This window comes from Eumetopias jubatus, unplaced genomic scaffold (genome assembly GCF_037043125.1).
Source record: "Eumetopias jubatus isolate StellerSeaLion01/CBP00866 unplaced genomic scaffold, mEumJub1_p1.0 scaffold_15, whole genome shotgun sequence".
In the NCBI taxonomy this organism is placed as follows: Eukaryota; Metazoa; Chordata; class Mammalia; order Carnivora; family Otariidae; genus Eumetopias; species Eumetopias jubatus.
The window spans coordinates 29295305-29319315 of NW_028274821.1; the positions used below are offsets into that span (position 1 = coordinate 29295305).

Genomic DNA, 24011 nt, shown 5'->3' on the forward strand with positions numbered 1-24011 from the left:
TCCTGCTTCTGAATTTCTAGGTTCTGCTTACCTGGTGCTGAAGCCTAACCCCATTTAGCATCCCTTAACCATCTGACACATAGCATTATACCTCATTTACTCCCTCCTAACTCCCACCAATGTACCCCAAATTAGGGCATACCCTGGTTAGATTGACTCCAACTCAGATTCTATCATAAGCTACATAATATTCTTTGCAGGTAAAATATATACATTATTAGGATCAAAGGACCCATTTTAATCTTCCTTTCTTCAGCTCACCCCCAAGAACAGGTGGTGATGGGAAAGGGAGGGATACAGCCAAATCCATGGTTATTCTGAGACCAAATGGGGCATCTCTTTAGTACTGAAGACCTGGAATCTCAGAGGTTAGGTCATTCCTTAGGATGGTCATTTGTTTGGTTTTATTATTATTTGTATTTTCAGATGGGAAACACTCCCAATATTCCTGTATGTCTCTCTTCTCAAATGATTAAACATAGATTTCCCACATGACCCAGCAATATCCCAAAGAAATGAAAAATGTATGTCCACACAATAATTGGTACATGAATGTTTATAGCAGCACTATTCATTATCATGAGAAGGCAGAAATGACCCAAATGTCCATCAACTGGCTAATGAGGAACAAAATGTGGTATAGCCATCAGTGGAATATTATTTGACCCTAAAAAGGAGTGAAGTACTGATTCATGCTACAACCTGGATAAACCTTGAAAACATTATGCTAAATGAAAGAGGCCAGTCACAGAAGACCATGAACTATATAATTCCATTCATATGAAATGTCCAAAACAGAGCAGAAAATAGGTTAATGGTTGCTTGGGACTGAGGGAGATGGGGAGGATAGGGAAGTAACCGTTGAAAAGGAGATGAAAATGTGCTAAAATCGACTGTGGCGATGGTTGCTCAAGTCTGTGACTATATTAACAACCATCGAATTGTACACTTTAAATAGGTGAATTGTATGGTATGTGAATTACATCCCAAAACAGCTTTTAAATGAAAACAGAGAGTAGGGTTAAAATTTATTCAGCAAACATACGCTCACTTTTGATGACTTTTATGTATTAGTCAGCAAATACACATGCTTCAAGTACACCTGTTCTACCCCCAGATTCCAGATTCTTCCCCTAATTTAACTGCTCATCAACTGACTAACCCCCACCTAACTCATTTGCCATCACCTTAAGGTCCCTGGCCAGCGAATGCTCACAGCCTGGTCCCCTGTTAATATCCGTATTTGCTATTATTACTACTCTCTTGGAATTTGCAGCACTGCCTGATTCTGCTACCTCTCTAACTGCTCCTCTTTTCTCCTTTCATGGGTTCCTTTTATTCTTTTTGCCCCCTAAGTCCCATCCTCCCTCTTTTCCATCTCCACTCTCTCGGCAGGTGCTCCTCAACTATGCTTTCCATTCCGACGCTTCCCAGATGGATGTCGGTCTGGACCTCTGGGAGCATCTCTTCAAGTGTTTAAACACCACCGGTTCAGAACTGCCTCTGCCCTCTCCCGGACTGCATCCTCTCCTCCTCCCTCCCTCACTTCAACTGCAGGCATCCCTGTCCTCACAGCCACGCACTCAAGCAGGAAGCCTGGCTGTGTTGAATGCTGGGCTGCTCCCGCCGCCCGGAGACTCAGCACTCTGCCCCAGCTCTGGGGTTGTTGGCGGCTGATGGCTCAGCTCAGTCTCTCTTTGGGAGTTATACTTGGTGGAGGAAACACACCTGGTCCGATATCATGCCCCCTTCCTGGTGGCAGCGTGTATCCAGTGACTGGTCCAAGTGAAAGTGTAGAGCTCCATAGCCTCCTCGCCCTAATTTGATCCAACTCCACAGGGCCATCTTGGCCCCCACAGGACCAGCAGCATGGCAGTTCAACTCCTCCCTTTGCCCAGGGCTGCTTCTTCCACCGTCCTATAGGTGTTGACCCTGGGAGCACTCCCCAGTGAACGTCCCACACACGTCTCCTTCTCAGTGTCTGCTTCACATGGAATCCAACCTGCAACACTGTCAGTCACCTTTGACTTCCTCAATCTCTTCTCCTCTCAATGAAAAGCCACTGTCAGTGTTCTGTGAATCTGTGGCTCCCCGATCAAGCCCAATGCCATGCTGAGTTTAGGTCATTCAGGACAAAAAAAACAAACAAGACAAAACAAAACAAAACAAAACACCTGTCTCCAGTTGGCCAGAACACTAAGACTTTCAGAACTGAGAATTTTGGGAATAGATTAGCTTTAGGTACAGCTGGATCCAGGGTTCAAATGACATAAGCAGTTTTGACTTTATCCTCTTCTTTCCTTGGCCCTGCCTTTTGCACTTGGGGCTCCTTTCTCAGAAAAGCTCTCTACCCCTCCACTCACAAGGAGGCTGCACATTTCTCAGTGGAAAGCAAATCCTACCAAAGCACAGGGACTCAGAAGTTTCAGTTGGAGCCTCACAACATCAAACAGATTCTGATTGGTTCATGCTCCCATCCTTGAACCAATCACTGTGGCCAGGAAATGATGCTCTTATTGGACAGTCTGAGTCGCATGATCAACCCTGAAACTTGGATGGCTCTACCTGAAGCAGACCGACTGAGGGTCGGGAAAGCGCTGGTTCCTGCAGAAGAAAATTGGGTTGGGAACCCAAGCAGTGAGAGGATGTTGGGAAACACAAGCAATAGGCTTTGCTGCTGTAATCGCATTTGGCAGCCCCTGCAGCAGCTTCCTATGCTCTTCCGGCTTCAAGGTTCTATTTCTGTACCTCTCATCCATCCTTCAGAGCTCTGAAACACAGGCACCATCAGGTATCTGCTTAACAGTCTTCAAGAGGACAAACGAATAAGGCCACTGTCAGGCTAGCTTTCAAGGTCACCTTCCTCCCATGTGCCCTACACGTGTCCATCCTATACTTTTGGGAGCTTAAGAATCAGGGGGCACCTTGGTGGCTCAGTCAGTTAAGCACCTGCCTTTGGCTCAGCTCATGATCTCAGGGTCCTGGGATTGAGCCCCGCATTGGGCTCCTTGCTCAGTGGGGAGTCTGCTTCTCCCTCTCCCTCTGCCCCTCTCCACACTTGTGCTTTCTCTCTCTCTCTCTCTCAAATAAATAAGTAAAATCTTAAAAAAAAATCACCTAGAGAGGAGCACCTGGCTGGCTCAGTTGGAAGAGTACAACCACTGATCCTGAGTTCGAGCCCCATGTCGGTGTAGAGATTATTTAAATAAATAAAACTTAAAAAAAGAAAGAAAGAAAGAAAAAATCACCTAGAGAACTTATTAAAACAGATTCCTGGGCCTCAAACCCAGAGATTATGATTTGGTAGAGTTGGGGGTAGGGGATCCTATGAGTTTACATTTCTAGCAATTTCCCAGGTCATGTTGGAGCCGCTAGTCCTAGGACCACATTCTGAGAACCATAGTTCGTGGGTGGCATCTGCTCCAACATAATAGACCTCACATTTTCCAGACACACCCTAAATTTTGTATCTTCTGGGACTTAGCTCAGTCTCTTTCTTTTATTGATAATGCCCTTCCCACAGTCTCTACCTATTGAAATCCTATCCTTCAAGGCCAAATTCAAATGCCATGTCCATGACATCTTTCCTGATCTAGTCATCCCTTTAAGTCCCATTTTGCTTGATTTATTCCTTTTTAAAAACGATGCATCATATTCTATATTATATTTAGTTGTACATCTATCTTCATTTATCTAACATATTTCTTTTTAAAATATAAAAAAATTTGTTTTTTGTTGTTGTTGCTGTTTTAGTTGATTTATTTAAGCAATCTCCACACCCATTGTGGTGCTCGAACTCATGACCCTGAGATCAAGAGCCACATGCATGCTCTACCAACTGAGCCAGCCAGGCACCCTGCCTTTTTTTGTTTTATTTTGAATAATTATAGAAATGGTGAAATGCTTGAAAAAATAGGAGAAAATAAACACACACACACACACACACACACACACACACACACACACAAGTCAACTTTGGGACAATCGGGGGATTTGAATATGAATCGGGTATTATGTGACATAAAGGAATTATTGTCAATTCTGTTTGGTGTAGTAAAGCAGGGTGGTTAGGTTACCAGAGGAGGAGAGAGGGAGGGGGTTGGGCAAAATGGGTGGGGTGGGCGGGATGGGCTTTCAATTATGGCATGAATAAGTCACAGGGATGAAAGGCACATCACAGGGAATATAGTCAGTGATGTTGTAATAGTGTTGTATGGTGACAGATGGCGGCTACACTCGTGGTGAGCCTAGCAGAATGTATAAACTTGTCAAATCGCTGTGTTGTACACCTGAAACTAATGTCACATGGTGTGTCAACTATACTTCAATTAAAAAAAAATCCTTCTTGGTTAGAGATACGTAATGAAGTATCTGTTGGTGGAATGGGATGATGTCTGGGATTTGTGTTAAAATACTCCAGCAAGCAACAAGAAATTGAAGGACAGACAAAACAGAATGGGGAAATGTTACCAATTGTTGGAACTGGATCCATGGGGGTTCATTATTCTCTGCTATATTTGTGTGTTTGGGAATTTTGCCGTAATAAAAAGCAAAGTAAACAAAATAAAAATGCACCTATATGTGTCATTATATTTATATATATTTGTAGGGAAATAGGAAGAATTAGATTTTAGGGTTCTTTGTATCAGGGACTGTGGTCCTGTTACTCTTTTTATCCTGCCCAGAATCGGGAACAGTGCCTGGATCTAGATAGGGTGCTATGCTCAGTAACCAGCTGTGACGGGAATGCAGAGAAGAGGCAAACGGTAGCCATAGAGTTCCCACGGGTAGTGCTTAAGGCTGGCGGCTCAGTAATCCATGACTTGCATTACAATTTCTAGCGAAACTGGTAACCTTCTAGTTTTCTCATCTGTAAAGTGGCAGAAATTATAGTAGGTACTTTGTAGGGTTTATTCTCTTAACAAATATTGCACTTGACTGAATGCTATGTTCCAGGCACGGTTCTAGCCTTCGGGGACATAGTGGTAAATACCATAGCCGAACATCCCTGTCTTCAAAGAGCTAACATTCTACTAGGGTGAGCTAGACAATAAATAAGTTGGCTAAGTAGAGAGGATGTTAGAAAACACTAAATGCTGTGGAGAAACTTAGGCAGAAGGAGATGGGGTGCTGGGGTGGAGGTGCGGATTGTATTGGCAGTTTTAAAGTGGGGGGGCAGGCAGGCCCCCCCCTGAGAAGCCACCTTTCAACAAAGACCTGAATTCAGTGAGGGGGTGAGCCCTGTCTGAGAGACCAAATGTCCAGTCCTGGTGGAGGGAAGAATTAAGTGCAAATGTCCTGAGGGAAAACAGTGCCTGGTGTGTTTGAGAAATAACAAGAATTAGCATCATTGTCCATACAGTGGCCAGAGTGTGTACATGACTTAATGGGGGAGACATTATATTCTAAGTCAGGGGTGGCAAGCTTTTCCTGTAAATGGCCACACAGAAAGTATTTTAGGCTTCGTAGGCCCTATGGCGTCTGTCACAACAGCTCAACTCTGCCCCTATAGCATGAAAGTGGCCACAGACAATACAAAAGTCAATGAACATGTCGGCGTTGCAATAAAACTTTATTTACAAAGACAAGTGCCCCGTCTGGATTTGGCCCGGAGGCTGTAGTTTGCCAGCTCTTCCTCTCAATACATCTCTCCCTCCACTTCCTTTTGCCTCTCGCAGTTTGGTGCTATTTCCTGCTGGCTCGGAGTCTCCATGGAGGCCACATCCGGTGGGTTTGTGCGGAGAAATCCCCGCGGGCTGCCAAGCACCGAGCATGCGCCTGTGGTTTTGCTGCTAGTGCCCCTGCCATGCGGGGTGGCGCCCCGAGCATCCGGGCTCTGGAGGGCTCTCCGGGCCTTGGAGCTGAGTCGGCCTTGACCAAGAAAGGGAGGGCGGCCAGGCCTCTCAGGGGAGTGAGGAGGAGATTCGGCCGGGGTCACAGCGGACAGGGCAAGCGCGGGCCTGCGTGAGATGGGTTCTGCGGTCCCGGGTGGATGCGGGCTATGTCCCCGCCGCGGAAGCATCGTTCATAAATTCAGCCAGCCTCCCTCGCTTGCACGTTGAAAATGCCACCTTAATTGTGTGTGCCTTATGATTACGAGCCATTAGAGACCATTAGTGAATGAACTATGAGATTTCAATCGTGAAATGCAGACTCTCTTGTGAAATGCAACCCTCGCTTCACATATTAATTGCTTCTAATTAAGGAGGAACATTTTAGCCAATTAGCTTTTGGAATTTAAGTGTAATCAGAAGGATAATTCGGAGATTTGCTAATTGCTTCCTCCACTGCGGCCGTTTGCCTTTAGTGCAGGCATATACAGTGTGTGCACCTGGTTGTGCACCCACGCGGTAGCTGAGGGGCCCAGAAGTGGTGTAGACGTCGGGCACCCCTACCTTTGAAATTAACACGTAAAACACTGGGGGGGGGGCGTGGGCGGGGAAAGGGAGGCGATAAGGGAGTAAGAACAGTAGACTGCACCGGATTTGGGTCCTAAGTCCGACTTGACTCCGGAAGGTGCTGGCTAACGTTGAGATCCCCAGCCTTTTTGGATCTAAGATGGCCAAGGCCTCGGACAGCTTTGGCCTTCCATGATTCCTGACAAATTCGCATGATTCATGATAACCTTCCATGATTCCATGTACGGTGGGAGCTGAATAAGAAAAGAAAAAGCATCCATTGGATAGAGGGGCCAAGCATGCTTATTGATGCTTTGGTCCCAATACAAGTATTATGGGCTGGCAATGGCTCTCACAGCCCATGGATATTTTGAAAAAGATCTTTGTCTCTTGGCGTTCTAGTCCACTCTTTTTTTTCATGCCTCTTCCTCATTTGAATGGTCTTTCCCCAGTTTTGGTGGCACTTTGGCCTTTTCCATGGTATTGGCCTCATTCTCTGGACATCTGAGCCCGTGCCTTCTAGAGGAGAGCTGTTTTCTCTCTCAGCCCCCAGTAGACCGCCTCCTGCTTTTCTCCCTTCCTGCCTCATCTTGCTTCTCCTCTTGCTGCAAAAGAGGCTCTCACCAGGAGTCCACCTACTGCTGCCGCTGATTGAAATTTGTAATTACAAAGATTATCCTTTTGGCATCTTCATGTGGGCTTAAGGCTGCAATCCTCACCAGTCAGAACTTGCTCATCAATGTCTCCTCCATCTACATGATTTTTCTCTTTATAAAAATAAAACCAGTTCTTATCCACCACCCTCCTTTCCACCAGAATCCAAGCTGTTGTCCACTGTGTACAAAGATGTTGCTGTTGACAGAGGTATTTTCTGGGCTTACTTTAGTGTGAACTCTTCTCTGGGTTTATATTTTGCCTCAGTGATAGCTAATATCACACTCCTCCTATGCCCTCGGTCCTCCGTCCTGTGGCTCCGAAGCAGATGAATGAAGAGAACACGCTCCAGGAAAGAGGAATGTAAAGGGGTTCAATCGACTCTGAGAAAGATGCGGCTGTGCGTGCCTCTTCTAGTGACACGGCTCACTGGGGTGTGTCTCTTTGTCAGGGCAAAGGCTCCCTCTCCCCATTGAAAGGCCCATTCTCTTTGCCCCAAGAAAGGGAATTCCTAAAGGGTAGGTGAGAATCAGCGATAACAAAAACACCCTGCAATGTAGAACACCGCACTTGCTTTGGCCAGGCCAGCCTTGATTTGGGTCCTCTCTACTGCTCACTTCTTTAGGTAACAGAGAGCCCTGGGTCCGTCTGTTTTCCTGAGGTCCACCGTGTTCCTAACAGATCAGAACGTCCCTTCAAGATCCCTAATATGGCAGTTGTCATTTCCTGGCAGGGAACCTTCGCAGAAAATGGTGTCCAACACTCTGTCCATCATGACAATGTGAACGATGAAGCAGATTTGCGTTCGAGACGTATTCTCATTAGGTGCAACCTTCATTAAAAGTAATTAAAACTTGGCAAATATTCTTTTTGGATGATTAATAGGCCATCTCCACTTCTCCTTTTGGGAGGTCAGTTGCCAGTTACCAAAAATGAAACACCTGCCTTTACATCAACGTGGCTACCACCCGAAATTTAGCAGCATGCGACATTCCCAAAGCTGTTAAATGTGCCCATCGTGCCAAAAATAATGGGGCCTTATGTTTACCTAAGTCCTGAATAAATATGGTGGATTTTGGGACACAAATCTGATTAAAAACTTCTCCCCAAGCCGACATGAAAAACGAAATTAGCTTACTTAGTCAGGTATATGTAATTTATACAGAATATAAAATTGGATGGCAATGAATGGTCATTTTGGTGTTATAAAACACGTCTAAAAGAAAGCATCTCTCAATTTGAATTCCAATTAATGCAATTAATATTTTCCATGCTCAGTTTCAGGGAGTACCTGCTCCCCATGACCATGTGAGCCTTATGTATGAAGTTCACCACCGAAGGGCTTTAGGAACAGACTGTTGATTAGACCAGGAGAGAGGAGGATGAGGTTATAAGACAGGAAACCCTGCTTAACACTTTGACTTTTGTTTTTTGATGAAGCATCCATTAAGGACGACATTGTATTACCCAAGCGGCTTATTCAGTGTGGGATCCACAGAGGTTCCCTCTGGGCCAGACCTCATCACAACCATCACTGCTTTCGACCTTCAGAAGTCTGCAAAGGACATGCATTCTCTTTAGTTTATACACAGATGAGGATATGGAGGCTCCAAGGTTTCAAGCGACTTGCCCAAGTCAGAGCGGGTCACCTGCAACCCTCTCAGCAGCAAGGGCAGACAGGGGTCTGGCCTGGAGCGGCCTTCCTCCCCTGCCTGTGAGGTCAGGAGCCCACACCCTCCACTGGGATCCTGCCCCACAGCGATGGCAGAACACTGAAAAGGAACTCCTCTCTCTGGACTCCCAGACACAAATGCAGTTGGCAGGTCTCCGCTCTTTCCCATGGATGAACGTGTGTTTTTGCGGAAAGACAAGCACAGAGGAGTCGGCGTCTCTCCGTTGTTTTCAGATCTGGCCTGCGCTGGCTGTGTGGCCCGAGTCAAATTAGAGAGACCCATGGCCACATGCAGCCAGAAGGGGTTTAGGGATCATCTCTGCTGGTGCATCCAAACCACCAGAACCAACCAGCTGGTTAATGCATGGATTCCTGGGCCTCACTCCCTGCATTCTGACTCCGTAGGTCTGGGGTGGCCCTGAAGATTCTGCTTTTCTGGAAAGCTTCTGAGGCATGCCAATGTTGCTGGTCCATGAACCCCACCCGAGTATCACTGAACCAGGATAACCCTATCTTAAAATGGGTGGGCGAACGCAGTTAGTAAATCATCTTAGGCTCCGTAGGCTGTACACTGGGTCACGACTATTCAACTCTGCCCCTCTAGCTGGAAAGCGGCCAGACTATCTGTATGTCAATGCATGCATCTGTCTTCTGAGAAATCTTGATGAGAACGGGAGGCCCGCGGGACTGCAGTTTGCTGACCCCTCACCAGCTATTAGTGACAGTTTGGGTCTCGAGTTCTTCCCCGCCACTCCTTGCTTTCCAGTGGGTAGGATATTCCTGGTCTTATTTTTCTCCATGACTACGAAGATGAGATATAATCATATCATAAACACTCAGAAAAAGCCATTCTGTATCAGGTTCAACTAGTCCCATATCGTCCTACCTTCATTTATTTTAATAATCATCACATTTGTCTTGATCAATGTTCCCTCTAGTTATTAGGCATCACATAAAAAAGATAAGAATGTTAAGAGATGACAGAGGGGATCATCTTGAATGGTATTTAGGAACTTTCTTCTAGAGTTTTATGTCAAGAATGCTTTCGTGAGGTAGAACAAGAAAGGATTCTTAAGCAATGTTACAAAACAACGAAGTTTATGGTGGCCTGACACGCTGCCTTTGTAAAACACTATAAATAAAAAAACATTCTATAGGGATGCCTGGGCGGCTCAGGCGGTTAAGCATCTGCCTTCAGCTCAGGTCATGACAAGGGTCCTGGGATCGAGTCCCACATCGGGCTCCTTGCTCAGTGAGGAGCCTGCTTCTCCCTCTGTCTGCTGCTCCCCCTGCTTGTGCTCTCTCTCAACCCCTCTCTCTCTGACAAATACATAAAAGTCTTAAAAAACAAAAACAAACATTCTATGAATAAGGGCGCCTGGGTGGCTCAGTTAAGGGTCCAACTCTTGCCTTCTACTTAGGTCATGATCTCGGGGTCCTGGGGTCGAGCCCCACATTGGGCTCCTCGCTCAGCACGGAGTCTGCTTGTCCCTCTCCCTCTGCTTCTCCCCCTGCTTGCGCGCGTGCGCGCGCGCGCACACACACACACACACACACTCTCTCTCTCTCTAATAATAAAATCTTTAAAAAAAATTCTATGAACAAAGACATAACCAACAAGTTATATTATTTTTTATTCATGTTAGAATTTCTATCAGTGTTTGAACATTAATATTTAGAGAGTTTGTACATTTTTGCCTTCCAAGGTTTAAAATGAGAACCACACTAGGTCACAAATGGTAACTAATACACATTTCACAATTGCATGAATATTTACTCAATCGCTCACTCTCTTAACACTGTTAAACGTTTTCTTTTCCTTGCTGTACTTTACAATGAAAAGTGTGCCCCACTCATGTCTCAGCAAAGTTCCAGACATTATGGATTCACCACATATAAATTCTTTAAAAATATACTTCTGTCAAAAGACTTGATGACTACTATGTACACTACAAAAATAAATTTTCATATAAATAAATTATATGGCATACTTTTATCTTTGTAATTGAAATGACACAAACCCATTTCTGCCAAAACTGGCAGACAATGAGACCCAGTTTGAATATTTATTTCCTTTAAACTCCTTACACTAACACCTACCATGAGTCTTTAATGAACATGTTATATACTCTGAACTATTTAACATTAGTAAGCACTCTATACAAATAAAAATTCTGTTCAAAAGTAAAACACAGCTGTAATAGTGTTTCCAATAGAAATAAAATCCCTGCATTTTTTGTTATAAACTGGCATGACAAATACTGTAGGAAAACATTCTTATGATACAAAATTATAAATATCAGCAAAGATTTAAAAAAAATTAAAACATCCAAATGAACAAACAAGACAGACAAAATAAAACTATTTTAAAAAGAGAGAGAGAGAAATTCTGGCTGCCTGCCCGCCCCCGAGTTCTCCCTTTGCCAATGTGACTGTGGGAAAAAGTTCTACCCCGTGCAGAAAGTGGGGCCGTGTGAGATCTCATGCACCACACAAGCTGGGCTCAGGAAAGGAGTGAGGACGGCATGCCACGAGCCAGAGGGAAGCAGACCTCAGAATTTTGCACCATCTCTCTCTTGAACGCAGGACCTAAGTTTTCTGAGCAGAGCTGGGTGTTAGGTGGACAGTGTGGCTGACAGAGGCTCCGAACAGTAGACACGGGCCTGCTGGGGCCCCCGGCACATGAACACACACACCTGGCGGCCACAGAGGGCTTCCAATTAGTATCTTACAGTTTTGTGGCAAGTTTTCGGGTCTGAGGTCACTATACTGCTGGGTACTACTGGGAGCCCATTGCCTTTTGATCGAGATTTTCTGTGGGGAACAGGAGGGCACAATGGGCACTGCCATTCGTGTGCTCCTACAGTAGCTGAGTCTGGGAAGCAACTGCTTCCCAGACACGTGCTGGGGCCCGGCTAGGAGCGGAGGAAGACCAAACCTCAGAGCCACACAACACAAGCAAGACAGAGCAAATCTTTAAAAATAACGCCTGGTTGAGAGATCTGCCTCCAGACACATTCTTCAGTGGGGTGTATGCAATGAACATCTCCCTGCTCTTCGATCAGTGTCACATCGAGAGGCCGAGAGGAGGGACACAGTTTATTTAGGAAGTGTGTGCCCATAACGTTACTATTCACATACTGAGAAGGATCCTTCGGAAGCTCTTACCCTGCAGAACTTCTGACTCCACATCACCAAACTGGAGGCTCACTATTTATTTTTTAAGAAGATACAGACAGATCCAGGAAATCCCAACCAACTGTGCAATTTAGGAAGGGGGGGGGAGTTTAAATTGTAGGGACTCAAAACATCACCTCTGGGTTTACTGTGGGCCCAGAATCAACAGGTTTTTCTACTTGTAGCAGGGTCATTGTCTCTGAAAGATTTCCAATCTGCCCTTAAGCTTTTGAGGGTGCATGTGTGTGTGTGTGTGTGTGTGTGTGTGTGTGTGTGTGTGTGTGTGTGTGAGACAAGAGGTACAAGGAAGGCTGCATACGCTAGAGTATACCTTCATGGCCCAGCTGAGGCTCACCACTAAGCATGTTCTGTAATAACTCTTTAATACCAATGAAGATGAGCAGATGTTAGCTCTAAACCCTGAGGTTCCAACGTCCACCACAACGATCCATGCAACGGAGCCTGTCTCCTCTGAGGCATGAATTGGGAGTGTCTGGATAGCAGCCAACGATCGCAAAAGATGCCCTGGACCTGAAACGAGTCTGGCGACAGGATAAGGCGACATTCAGGGCTAGCTTTCCACCAGCACCAAGCAATAAAGATATCCTGACTCTTCCAGCCCAAGGAGGGCAGAGCCCACTAAGGATTATAAGAACGTGAAAAGAAACAAAAAAAAAAAAGAAAAATAAAATAAAATCACAGTACAGTACATTGGGAAACCACACACGTGTTCACACACACACAGCCAAACAGAACCACATCCAACTACACCTGGAGAAGCCACCGGGGTTAACGTACTTTCTTCATATCTGCTCATTAAACAACAAAATTATCACGCATAGCGTGTTTGAAAGTTAACAGTAACATTTCATACTACCACAGGGTTGTGATATGCAAATTTAAAATATTTTAAACAGAAACCTTTACAAAATAATCCTATTACATAAGCAATATTTGCATAGAATTATACAGGTAAATTATACAATATTTAAGCAGCAGCAACATATGCTGAAATTTAAGACTACGTTAAGCTTGGTTGTGGCACAGAGACCCATGCACAAATGGGCGGGAGGGGCCGCGGCGGCCTCCCCACTGCCCACTCTGGGGGCAGGAGTGGAGAAAGCCCAGATCACACTACTTTACATCCGTTCCTTCGTATATTACATATGTGTACACCTCTTAAATATATATAGAACTATTTCACAAAATAATACAATCGGTTACAGTAACGCGAAACTGCTCTCCCGGTGCGCACTTCTGTAGGACCCTAAGCCGTTCTCTTCAAGCAGTTCGGGGGCGGGGGCAGGGGGGGTGTGGTGGGGGGGCTTCCAATCTTTGGCCTCTTTGCTTCAGATTTTACTCACCCTTTAAAAGAAAAAAAAAAAGTCAAACGAAGCAACAGGTGTATGGGTCCGTATTTAGGAAGCACAAAATCAAGGAAACTGATCAATGGTATTAGAAATCAGGATGGGGGTGCTGGGTGAGGGCACGAGGGGCTTCTCAGGGTGGGTGGCGAACCCTTCCCCGGTCTGAGGGCCAGTGACATGGATGTGTTCACTCTGTGACCATTCACAGAGCCATGTATCATACATACCTGTTATGGTGCTTTATAAAGATAGAAAGGTGAGAGCTAGCGCCCTTGTGAACTTGCACTAATGCTCAACAGCTCGGCAGTGAGGGGAGGGACCCAATTTAGGACTGGACTGGTTCCCCAAGGATGACAGGGCGTGGACGTGGCGGTCCTTGCCTTGGATATAAAAAGCCCCTGGGGTTCTATTTGGGCCACACCAACACCCAGGGGCTCCCAGAGGATGCAGCCTGAGAAGCCCCAAGGAGCTCTGCTCTGGGTCCCCCTGCGCATCCGGCCCCTGCGGCTGAGGAGCAGCGATTCCCAGGCCAACCCACCTGCCACACGCACCTCAGTTGGAGCTGCTGCCCCGGGGCCTCTCCTCACATTCCACGTCCTGCAGCTCTATGACTTCCACCTTGGAGTCCCTCCTCTCGCGCCGGACGTTAAAAGGCACGTGGGGGTCCTCAAACAGCCCGTGGTCAGTCTCGGGGTAGTCCCCGTAGCCCGGGCACAGTCCCCCTCGGGGGCTCCGCGCCGAGCCGGGCCCGGGGGCGGGTGGGGGGTGTACGGCAACAGTCACGGACGCCGAGGCCGTCACAGTGGTGATGGGCTGGCAGTAGCTGGGCGCCGAGCTGCCCATGGCAGTGAATGCAGGGTGCCGAGGGTTGTTAGAACGGGCTCCCCGGGGGCCCGTGCGGTCCCTATTGCTAGGGCCGGAATGCCCGTCAGTAGAAATTTCGAAAGCGTCTCTGCGCGGTCTGTAGGGGGGTGGCCGCAAGCCTTCCCTGGGGGGTTCCCTCCGGAGCTGCTGGCCTGGTCGTCCGGGAGGCAGGAACTCTGAGTCCAGGGGGGGCTGCTGTCGAGGGTTTGAGGGTGGGTGATGTCTTGCTTCGGGATGGACCACCTGCAGAGGGCGAGGGCAGGTTAAAACAGGCGGGAGGATGCTAACCCCAGGCGGGGCATCGCCCCCCGCTGCGCCCAGCCTTTCCTTCCTGGCTCGGGCTCCCGCCGGCCACCCACACACAGCTCTTCACCGAGTGCTCAGTCAACCCCACAAATGCCTGGGAGAGGCCCCGGGGAGGCAACGGGGCCTTCCACCCACAAAAGAAAAACCTGTTCTTTTAGAACCTCCACGGCGTGGCAGAGGAAGGCCTTCTTTGGACCCCAGGCCTAGGCTTTCTCCCGCACAGCTGACTGGACACATAAGGCTGAGGCCCATAAATGCAGGGCTGTGGTGGGAGGGGCCCCGGGCTGCCTTGTCCCACAGTTTGCGCCCCATCCTGCGCTTCAGGGTCAGGTCGCAAGCTCCTCCTCTTTGAAAACGGCTAAGCCTCTGGCTCCGGCCGGCCCAAGCGCAGCCTGTTGGCAGGACTGTCTACACCTACACTGTTGAATACGGTAACCACTAGGAATATACGGCTATTTACACTTAAATGAAGAAAAATGCCAAATTCGGTTCCTTCGTTGCACCAGCCACATTTCAAGGGCTCAACGGCCACATGTGGTCAGTGGCTACTATATGGGCGAGCCCAGAGGGAGAATTTCCATCGTCGCGGAAAGTTCTATGGGGCAGCGCTCCTCCGTCCGGTTGTTAGGAATCTGGTTTCTGGGTCTCTATACAAAGCATGGAGCAGCACAGTGGCCACATCAATCAAAAGGACCGTGACCAACTTCAAAGTCGTTCAGCTTGTACCTATTTTTAGGCCCCCGCTGAACAAAACCAGATTCACACTGCAGCTCAGCAGGCGGCGCCACGGGGGGTAAGAGGGGGAAAATTTAGGTTATTTGGTTGGCCCCTCTCTCTTTCATGCAGGGGCTGCTCTGGCCTGGGACTGGAATACCCATTTCCTGGAGGGACAGCAGGAGGCCCTCAGTTGGAGCAACACGAGTCTTAGAACCTTCCTCGGGTTTTGTGTGCTGTGCTCTAGGCCTGGGGGGGCTGAGGACATCCTGAGGAGCAGAGAGAGTGCAGGACATGGCTGGGGCTCTGGGAGCCTCTGAGAAGGGGCTCCCAGGCTGCTCATGGCTTTCCTGAATCACTGAAGTTTAAGCTTCCCACTTCTGGTAAAGTCTTAGGCATCAATAACTGAAATCATTTTGTACCAGGGCATTTAAATGCAACAGAAGTGGGAGGAAAAAGAAATCACTCTGTTGGCAATAAAAATACCACTACATTAAAAAAAAACAAAACAAAACTCTAAAATGACATGCAGCTAAAAAAAAAAAAAAAAAAAGGCCAGCAGCAAGGCACGCTTTCCCTCTGGCCCTGAAGCTCAGATTGTACTTAGCCCGAACAAGATACATGCCAATGCTGCTCATAGCTAGGGTTCCTGGCCCCCGCCCTCTGCAACCCACAGGACACCCAGCCACACGGAACTGATGTTTTTATAGTTTAAGAGGCAAATACTGGCAATTTCATATGATTTGACCTAATCTCTACTTTAAAGTCCTCTCTGTCTGGGATTTGCTGCTCAAAGGAGGCAGGGGCTGCCCCCCTAGGGTGACTTACAGTGGAGCGCGCAAAGACAGGGTTTTCTGTGGCTTCCACGATCACTTGGTGGGCAGGGCCCCCGGTGCCCTGCTGGGCCTCGTAGTGCCGAAGCTCTTCGCTGATGCCTGACACCGTTGTCTGAGAACTATACTCCGAGTCAGAGGAATCAGACCCATTGTTTGCATGACCGGGGGGCACGGCAAAGCGGACCACACTGGGGGGTGGCTCGGGGGAAGGGGTGGGCAGTCGGTTCAGCCCGTTGGCTGGAGATACCTATTTAAGGAGATTCCATATCAGAAGTGTTTTCATCCATTTACCTGCTGGTCACACTCAAAGCAAAGCAAAGTACAGTCGTGCTCAGGGCTCTCTGTACCCGTCCCCCCACTGCCCCGGCCTCTCCCACTCCCCTATGCTCACCTCCCCCACTCTGCCACCTCGAGGCCCATCAGGCCTGGCAGCTGGAACACAAGAACTGCCCTCTGCTTTTACACTTCGGAAAGGCAGGCTGTGCCCTTTTTACTTTTCTTCAAGCCCGGATATTCATCTTGAGTGGAAAATGCTTCATTGATACAGAACTGTAAGACTCGGGGCGCCAATCACGTGGTTTAAGACACCAAAACCAAACCAAAACAAACCCAGTACGACATCCCCCAAAGCTGAAGAGAAAAAAGCCATAGTCATCGAAATGTTTACTGAAAAAGTAAACAGTAATGTTGAGATACCTAAACATCTAAATTCGCAGGGACCCTGGGACAAAGGGCATTCCGGCGGCCTGAGAGGTGTACGTGACACCCGGTGCAATTACTGACCTCGGGGTACGGGCCGAAGAAGGAGAGAAGGACTGGGAGCAAAACCAGCCCGTTGAGAACACCCAGGATTGTCAGGATTGCCAGGACAGCAAAGAAATACCTTGAAGATAGAAGGGAAACAGCGTCATTGACTGTGGCAAAAGTAAATGAAGCCAGCCTTCACGTGCCCAGATATTATGCAGCACGTCAAAACCCAAAATTAACAAAGCCCACACGGTTGCAGAGGCTCTTATAAAACTGTGGTTCACATTCAGCACGAGATTAGTTTTTTCTTTCTTTCTTTTTTTTTTTTTTACCTTGTGACTCTCGAGGACTACATTCCACAACCCAAAGTGTTAGTTTGTGAAGGGAAGAGAGAAAAATTAGTTTGTTAATTTGCTGAAATCTCTTGGCATGTAATGTTATTTATGAATGTGTTACACAAACACAAAAATATGGAATGTGAGCTGAATGGCTGAGCAGATTGGAAGCACAAACACAATGCAAAGGGGCCCCGTCCGTGAAAACCCAGCAGAAGCAAACAAATGAAGTGAAGGGTGTAGAATTTAAACAATTTAGCTCAGGAGGAAAAGCAGCCCACTTCTGCAGGCAGCTAATCCACTGTGAAATGCTTCTGCATCTTAGAGCAGAATCTCTAATTAAGTCTCGAGCGGATCAGGTAAGGCTTTCCCTGGGCTTTCATTAATCACAACTTTCTGCCTAGAATTCTGTGAGTTCCAGTTTTACCAAACAGCTCCAATTGCAACCTTTTTAGAACACAAGAACCAGCTTTCTGCAAAGAAAACGCTGCCCATTCTGTGGTTGCTGGGGCATTTGCGGGGGAGGGCGGCCCACAATGAGGGGGCTGCTCTGCGGGCCAATCTTTTGTTGAACAATTTAGCATCTCTGAATACTCTTGTTTTGCGTCAGCCAATTCAAACATAAAGGCTGCAGCACCATGAAGAAGAGGAGAGTGCGCAAGTGGCCCTGCTTTCCCACCATTGAGGGCTAAGGTCTGGGATCCTTCATGAATACCAAGGTAAACCTGTCAGCTCGGGCGAGCGGCTGGCCGACGCTCCCCACAGCTGCAGGGAGCGGGCTCCACGCAAGTGTACATTTTCTGGAACTAACAATATCTAGGGCAATTTTGCTGGAAGGAGGCTGAGGTGGCGGAGAGCTCAGGATGTTCTGGGAAGAGGGAGGGCAAGATATCTATCTGTTAATGGTCCTCTTGATCATAAAACAGAACAGGCACCTAACTTCACCATGACTATATATGTTTCGACATTAGATGAAAGGAGCGAGAATCCCTATAAAAATACAAATACCTCGCAGCTATTGTAAACACTAGAAACTTCTGAGCCGCCTTAGTAAAAAGCAAGCCGCCAATGTCTTGCTCTAATGTAAACTGCAGGAACTTGAGGCTGAAGCATATATCAGCAGCAGCATTAAGACATTTGCATCCCATCCATCTAACTGTAGCATAAACAGACCAATTAGATTTCTGACGGCTTAGTGTATACAATGTCTGCTCATTTAGTTGACCTCAGTGAGGGCTTTATCAGGTTAATCCATCCAGTTCTAGAAAATGGGAAGCCCTTTTAAGTGCTTGAAACAAGAACCCTGATATCTCTGGGAGAGAACAGGAAGCCACGGGTTCGATGAGAGCTGGGATTCTGCGCTCCATTCTGGTTCCCAGCTGGTTGCTCCACTTCTGGCAAAGATCCCCCTCTGGGGCTCACTCAGCTTCCCCACGAGGCTGAGTGAGATCCTCTGAGATCGCATCACGCCCAGCCTTTCCCATGCTTCTGAACTGCCTGTGAACTCCCTCTCCCCACCAGATTGTAAGCCACATGGAGGGGGACGGGGTCCACGTAACTTGCTGCTGTGTACCATGGCACTTACGAGGTGCTTGTTACATTGGGTTGAGGGAGAAATCATGCAAAAGAAACTCTCCTTGACACGGGTTTTAGGCCATAAAGAAACATCTACTAATGCCTGAATATGCGTATGCTAAGGCAATAAAGGAAAAGCCAAAGTCAAGTTAAGAGCTGAAAATAAAACTCCGGCCAAAACCTTGATCTAATTTAGGCATACATCTACCTGGTATTGGCAAACAAGAATGTACTAATTGGCTTGTTAGCTGATTAACAGTGTTGTGTTGAGAAGACCAGCAGCATGGGTATCACCTGGGAGCTGGCTGGAAATGCAAACTCTGCTCCACACCCTCCCTGCCCCCAACGAAATCCAAGCTGCATCTGCAGAGCCTCGGATGATTCATAAGCACAGTACGGTCTGAGAAGTTCTGGTCCACACTGTGATCGCCGCCCCACCTCTCCGTTAGCCCACACTAACTACACCAAGGGAATGCTGGCCCTCCTTCGAGGAAGGCTTAATCTCTGCTGCCCAGCTGGCTAGTGGGGTAGGCCACAGACCAATGGCCTGATCTTTTTTCTGCAATAAGGAAACTTGGACTGAAACTCAAAACCCTCTTCTTTTCACTTGAAAATGCAAGACCTATCACAGGCCCACACAGCGAGAAAGCCTGTTTAGATTCTCTCTCCAGATTCCTGAAGCATCCCAAGCCAGGCAGTCATGCCTCACATTCAGTTCTGCTTTACCACGGTTCTAATTCTGGACTATCTTTCGCTTACGGATGGTTCTGGCCTTGCCCTTCCATGGAGCAGCAGTGTTACATCCAAGAGCGGCTACTTGCCGAAGCTGTGGGGGCCGTTCGGAGCAGAAAATGGTCTTTCCCTGCAGTGCGCAAATTCTTTTCAGAAGGCAAACTCGCTCTCCTTTTCTATGTCACACACTCATATTCTTCATAAATCCACGAGAAACTGCTTGCCAGAGGATCCAAAAAGAAGTATCCAAACTAGGTCTGGATTTCCAACATTTGGCACCAAAGTCACACATTTACTGCTCCCTAAATCTTACTAAGAACTTGAATGTGAAGTCTGGGCATGCTACCTTTGCTTCTTAGAAGAACAAAATGTAGGTGACAATTTTAGGTATTTGTAAGTTTTCTTTTCTATCGATTTGAAAGAGAGGTGAAGGTCAAAGTCAGTGAGGGGGAACCAAGGTCAGAACTGGGGTACTGGGTGGTCCCCTGGTTTCACGCTGTGGAACTCTGTGCTGCTAGTCACACTCTCCACTCTCCTTCCCAAGATGTTCCCTAAGACGGCTCTGGAAGAGAGCTTGTCCTTCTACCTCTTGGCAGGTCTCTGAGTTAAGAAACTCAACAGAAGAGGAGTCACGGACTGTGGTGATCATTTTACAATGTACTAGTATAGCAAAACATCATGTTGTATACCTTAAAAAATATATGATTTTTATTTGTCAGTTACACCTCAATAAATCTGGGGGACAAAGAGTAGAGTCACAATGAAGACATGCTGCTCTCCACAGGATACAGAAGGAAATCTGCAATGGAGATCATAAGGGTGATAGTGATTGCTAGAAATTAAGAACCGTCTTCCCTCCTGCTTACCTGACAATGAAATCAAACTCAGACCCTGCGAGCATCAGCACTCCCAGCAGAGTGGAAACGGCGCCGTCCAGGACGGGTGCAAATATGTGCTCCAGGGCGAGTGCGGCCCTGCGGTTCTTATCGCCAATGGCCGTTAGGAAGGCCTGCGCAACGAGAAGAGGCGGGATGAGCCCATTCCCGGACGGAAGCCCCTGGGCAGCTCTGTCCAACATGCCACCAGCTTTCTTACTCGGTAAGAGTAATCTCTCGCATCTTCCTTTCTAGCTCCTGCAATATTTATTTAATTGGGGTTGCTCAAGTACCTAACTCTAGGCTTATGCTAAAATGGCCTGTTCGTGATACTGTGTCATGTTTGGTGTTGATATAAATCTTGAGTGACAAAAAAAGACAAAGCATATTTACTTTAAATTAAAAACCAAACCAAAACTATACAAACATGAGCAAAATGTCCTCTTCTTTTTGCTGCTGCCCCCCTCGGGTTTCCTCCCCAACCTGCATGACCTCACGGCTTTCACATGGGAGGCCCACAGTGTGAAGATGACAGCATCCTTCCTGATTTGGGGGAAGGTCAAGATCTTACTTCTAGGTGGGCTTAGTTGAGGGTTGCGTGCAACTGGGTGCCAAGTACCTATTTCCTCATGATGATGCAGAATTTCCATTGCCGGGTTCAAACTAATGTGTTTGTAGTACATCTAAGCACCACAGAAGGATCACAAGAAAAATACAGGACTTGAAATTCAAATCGAGCCTGTTCTAACTCAGTGTGGTCATATCCCCCCCGCTCCTTCACTTCCTAAAGCTCCGCTAGGTCAAGAATACTACTGATACCAATGGCAACTTATATAGAGTAAGTCCCAGCATATCGGACTGTTGGCTTGATGGGGTGACCCAGGACCATTTTAATGGGAGTCAGTTCCTGTCATACCCTGCCTGGCCCTTCGATGGGACCCCAACAGGAGTTTGGTACAAGTCCTTTCTCTGCCTGAAAGCTACAGGCTGCTCTGGGATATGCTGAGAAGGTTCAGGAACTCTGCAGACCATAGCTCCTTAAAAATCAAGGCCTATCACACATTGGGTGCACTCCCATGCCTTGCATAGCTTGTGGAAGAATACTAAGATTGTTCTCTTGAACAGACGAAGAAAGAAAAGTATATAAAAATGTGCTATGAGTTTCTGTACTTTTCACTAAAGTGCATACGCTCTAGAATGCACATGCTTTTCCAGAGTGGGGAAGGCTTTAGGATCAACAGAATTGCCTTTTTGTCTTGGGAGGAAAGCACCAAGACAGTCTGGAACCATGTTACTTTGTGCCATACTTGGGCCACAAGGCTGCAAGGGTCAAGTAGGGTTTTATCATCTCACACCCAACTTACACTGTGGGAACAGTGAACTGATAGGAACCCACTGATTCCTTGAAGAGTGCTCGCTCCTCACCAACCTTATTCCATCATTTTACAAACCTCGAAAGAGCAGTACCTGCCTGCTTTAAATAGACCTTCACATATAGGACCAGCTAAGAACACCATACCCTGCGTGTGGATGGTCTCGTGATGCAGATGGGGGCTACAAGCATCGAGCAGGGGTGATGGCTCACAAAGCCAAGCTGGCTCTTGAGCCTCCTTAAATTCTTGGAATTACATCTTGCATGAGCGGTGGAAGCATTCCTTAATTGTTTATCCAGCACTGGTGTGTGCATTTATGTTCACACTACCTCACATGTAAGGCCCAGAGTGCCACGACAGGCTGTAGTTTTCATTTCCACTGTAAAAACCTGTTCTAGAACACTCTTGTTTGCTATGCTGGCTACCAAAAAAAAAAAAAAAAACCCAAAAAAACCGTAGTTTTCATTTGCATCAGAATAAAATGGGTGGATTCTTCACTCTCATGTAAAGTTTTCTCCTTTTTGAAGAAATGATATTAAGCATTATTTACATTCTAAGCTCTAGGCTGGTGGGCTCTTCTTCTTAAAAAATCTCCTCTCCCTCCTCCCAGCTCAATGGAGGAAAAGAATTTGGGGAGGCTCGAAATTTAGAGAATATTGCTTCTGTATTATCAGCTTTTTGTTGAAAATGGCACAACCTCAACAAAACATTCTTTCTGAAACACAGAAGTTTATAGACTCTAAACTGCATGTCAAGGCCCCTGAAAGACTCCCTGTGGAGAAACTAAGAAGGCACAAGACAGAGCCAACGTGTAGATACGCACATGTGTGGACACGCATATGCCGTGTGTTGAGCCCCAGGAAAATCAACGCTAGTGACCGCAAAAGCAAGACTAAAAGTAATGTGACCCAGGCTCAGTGCTAGGTTTCCTATCCAGGGCATTCCACACATCAGCATTTCTGCAGTCAATAAATATTTATGGAGTGGCTAACCAATCACCCCAAGGACTTAGGCTAGAAGCATGAGTGTGGACAGAACATAAACCATACACTGCTAGGAGGCTTCTGAATAATTTTCTGATATATGTACACAATGGGTTTGTCTCTTGGTTTAAAGTCTCCTCCTGATGTTTAACTTCCTCCAACAAACCGTTCATGGGACTGGACATAGAGGAGGGGGTGGAAATCCTGTTGAGAGCAACCCTGGTTCTCTTATGTTCCTCTCTCTCAAATTTGGAGGCAGGGAAGTCGAAGGAGCTGGGTGGGCTCAGGTGGGAGAACCAATTCCTCAGTCAGGCTGTCCTGCCATGCCTGTGTAGTCTCACTTTATCTCCACTTTATAACTGTGATTTTAAAAATTGGGTGCTTTCATGTGCAATCACACACACTCACACCATCTAACTCAGGAACAAAGTTGACAACTTACACACCTCTCATGACTCTAAGGACATCAAATAAGCAGAATCCTTCCTGGCCCCCTGCTGACCTGCCCAGTGAACTTTCACCTCCAATGCCCTTCTCCTTAGACTGCCCAAGAGGGAAGAAGCCCACCTAAATTTCAGCCACTCCTCATGCAGGAATGCCTGTGCTCTGAAGCCTCTTCACTATGACACGTTGTATGTGTGTTCCTTGATGTTGGAGAAAACCCAAAAGGTCCCCAACCTGGAGACAACCAAAGCTAAAGTAAACATGTTGCCTTTCCATAAAGTTCTCGATAGAGAGGTCTCCCATACCAGAGCAACATGAACGGTGAACTCCACTCCTATGCCGACGGAAGCAATCAAGATGACCACGGGCACGGCACTCAGCTTGATTCCAATGAGGCCCATCATGCCAAAGAGCTCGACCGTCATCAAAGCCAGGACCGTTACCTTTAAGAAGACGCACGGGATGAGTGGATGGGCACAAACACTCTGGGTGCTGACAACAGGGGAGGGGCTCACTCCAGATCAAGAGCAGAGAAAACACCAGGGACCTAAATGTAATGAAAACGCTGACTTGCTTTCACTCTGGACACCTGTCTTTACTTTCTAATTCACCGTTGTCGCTGCTGAGAAGGGAGACTTTGGGACAATTTGGGGATAGCTGTTTTGGGCCAGCAGCCTGTTTGAGGAGTACAGAAAGGCAAAGCTCAGTATTACTACTGAAAACTGTTTTTCCAACATATCTGCTCTAGAAAGCAAAAAAATAAAAGAAAAATTAAAAAAAAATTTCACAACTATTCCATTTGAGTCATCTAGGAATTACACAAACATGAACTGGTAACTAGCTACAAATTTAATATAGTTTAAAACAAGGTTATTTCCTTCTGTTTTGATTTTAATCATCAGAAACTGTCCTTCAATTTACAACAGAATTGAAACTTGAAGAGTTTTTTGTTGCCCCAC

At 46.9% G+C, this 24011-nt stretch overlaps 1 protein-coding gene across 2 annotated transcripts in view; it reads right to left on the reverse strand.

The window, feature by feature from the left end:
* Nucleotides 1-13216: 13216 nt before the first annotated feature.
* The window catches only part of PTCH1 (patched 1), a 59239-nt gene continuing 48444 nt past the window's right edge, over nt 13217-24011 (reverse strand). For both annotated transcript variants that reach the window (XM_028122308.2, XM_028122309.2), the window contains exons 19-24: nt 23358-23495; nt 20244-20386; nt 16772-16871; nt 15981-16235; nt 13820-14375; nt 13217-13266 (exon numbers count right to left, since the gene is read on the reverse strand). In XM_028122308.2, coding sequence (XP_027978109.2) covers nt 13821-14375; nt 15981-16235; nt 16772-16871; nt 20244-20386; nt 23358-23495 — 1191 coding nt within the window. In that variant the 3' untranslated portion in view covers nt 13217-13266; nt 13820. The remainder of the gene's footprint in view (nt 13267-13819; nt 14376-15980; nt 16236-16771; nt 16872-20243; nt 20387-23357; nt 23496-24011) is intronic.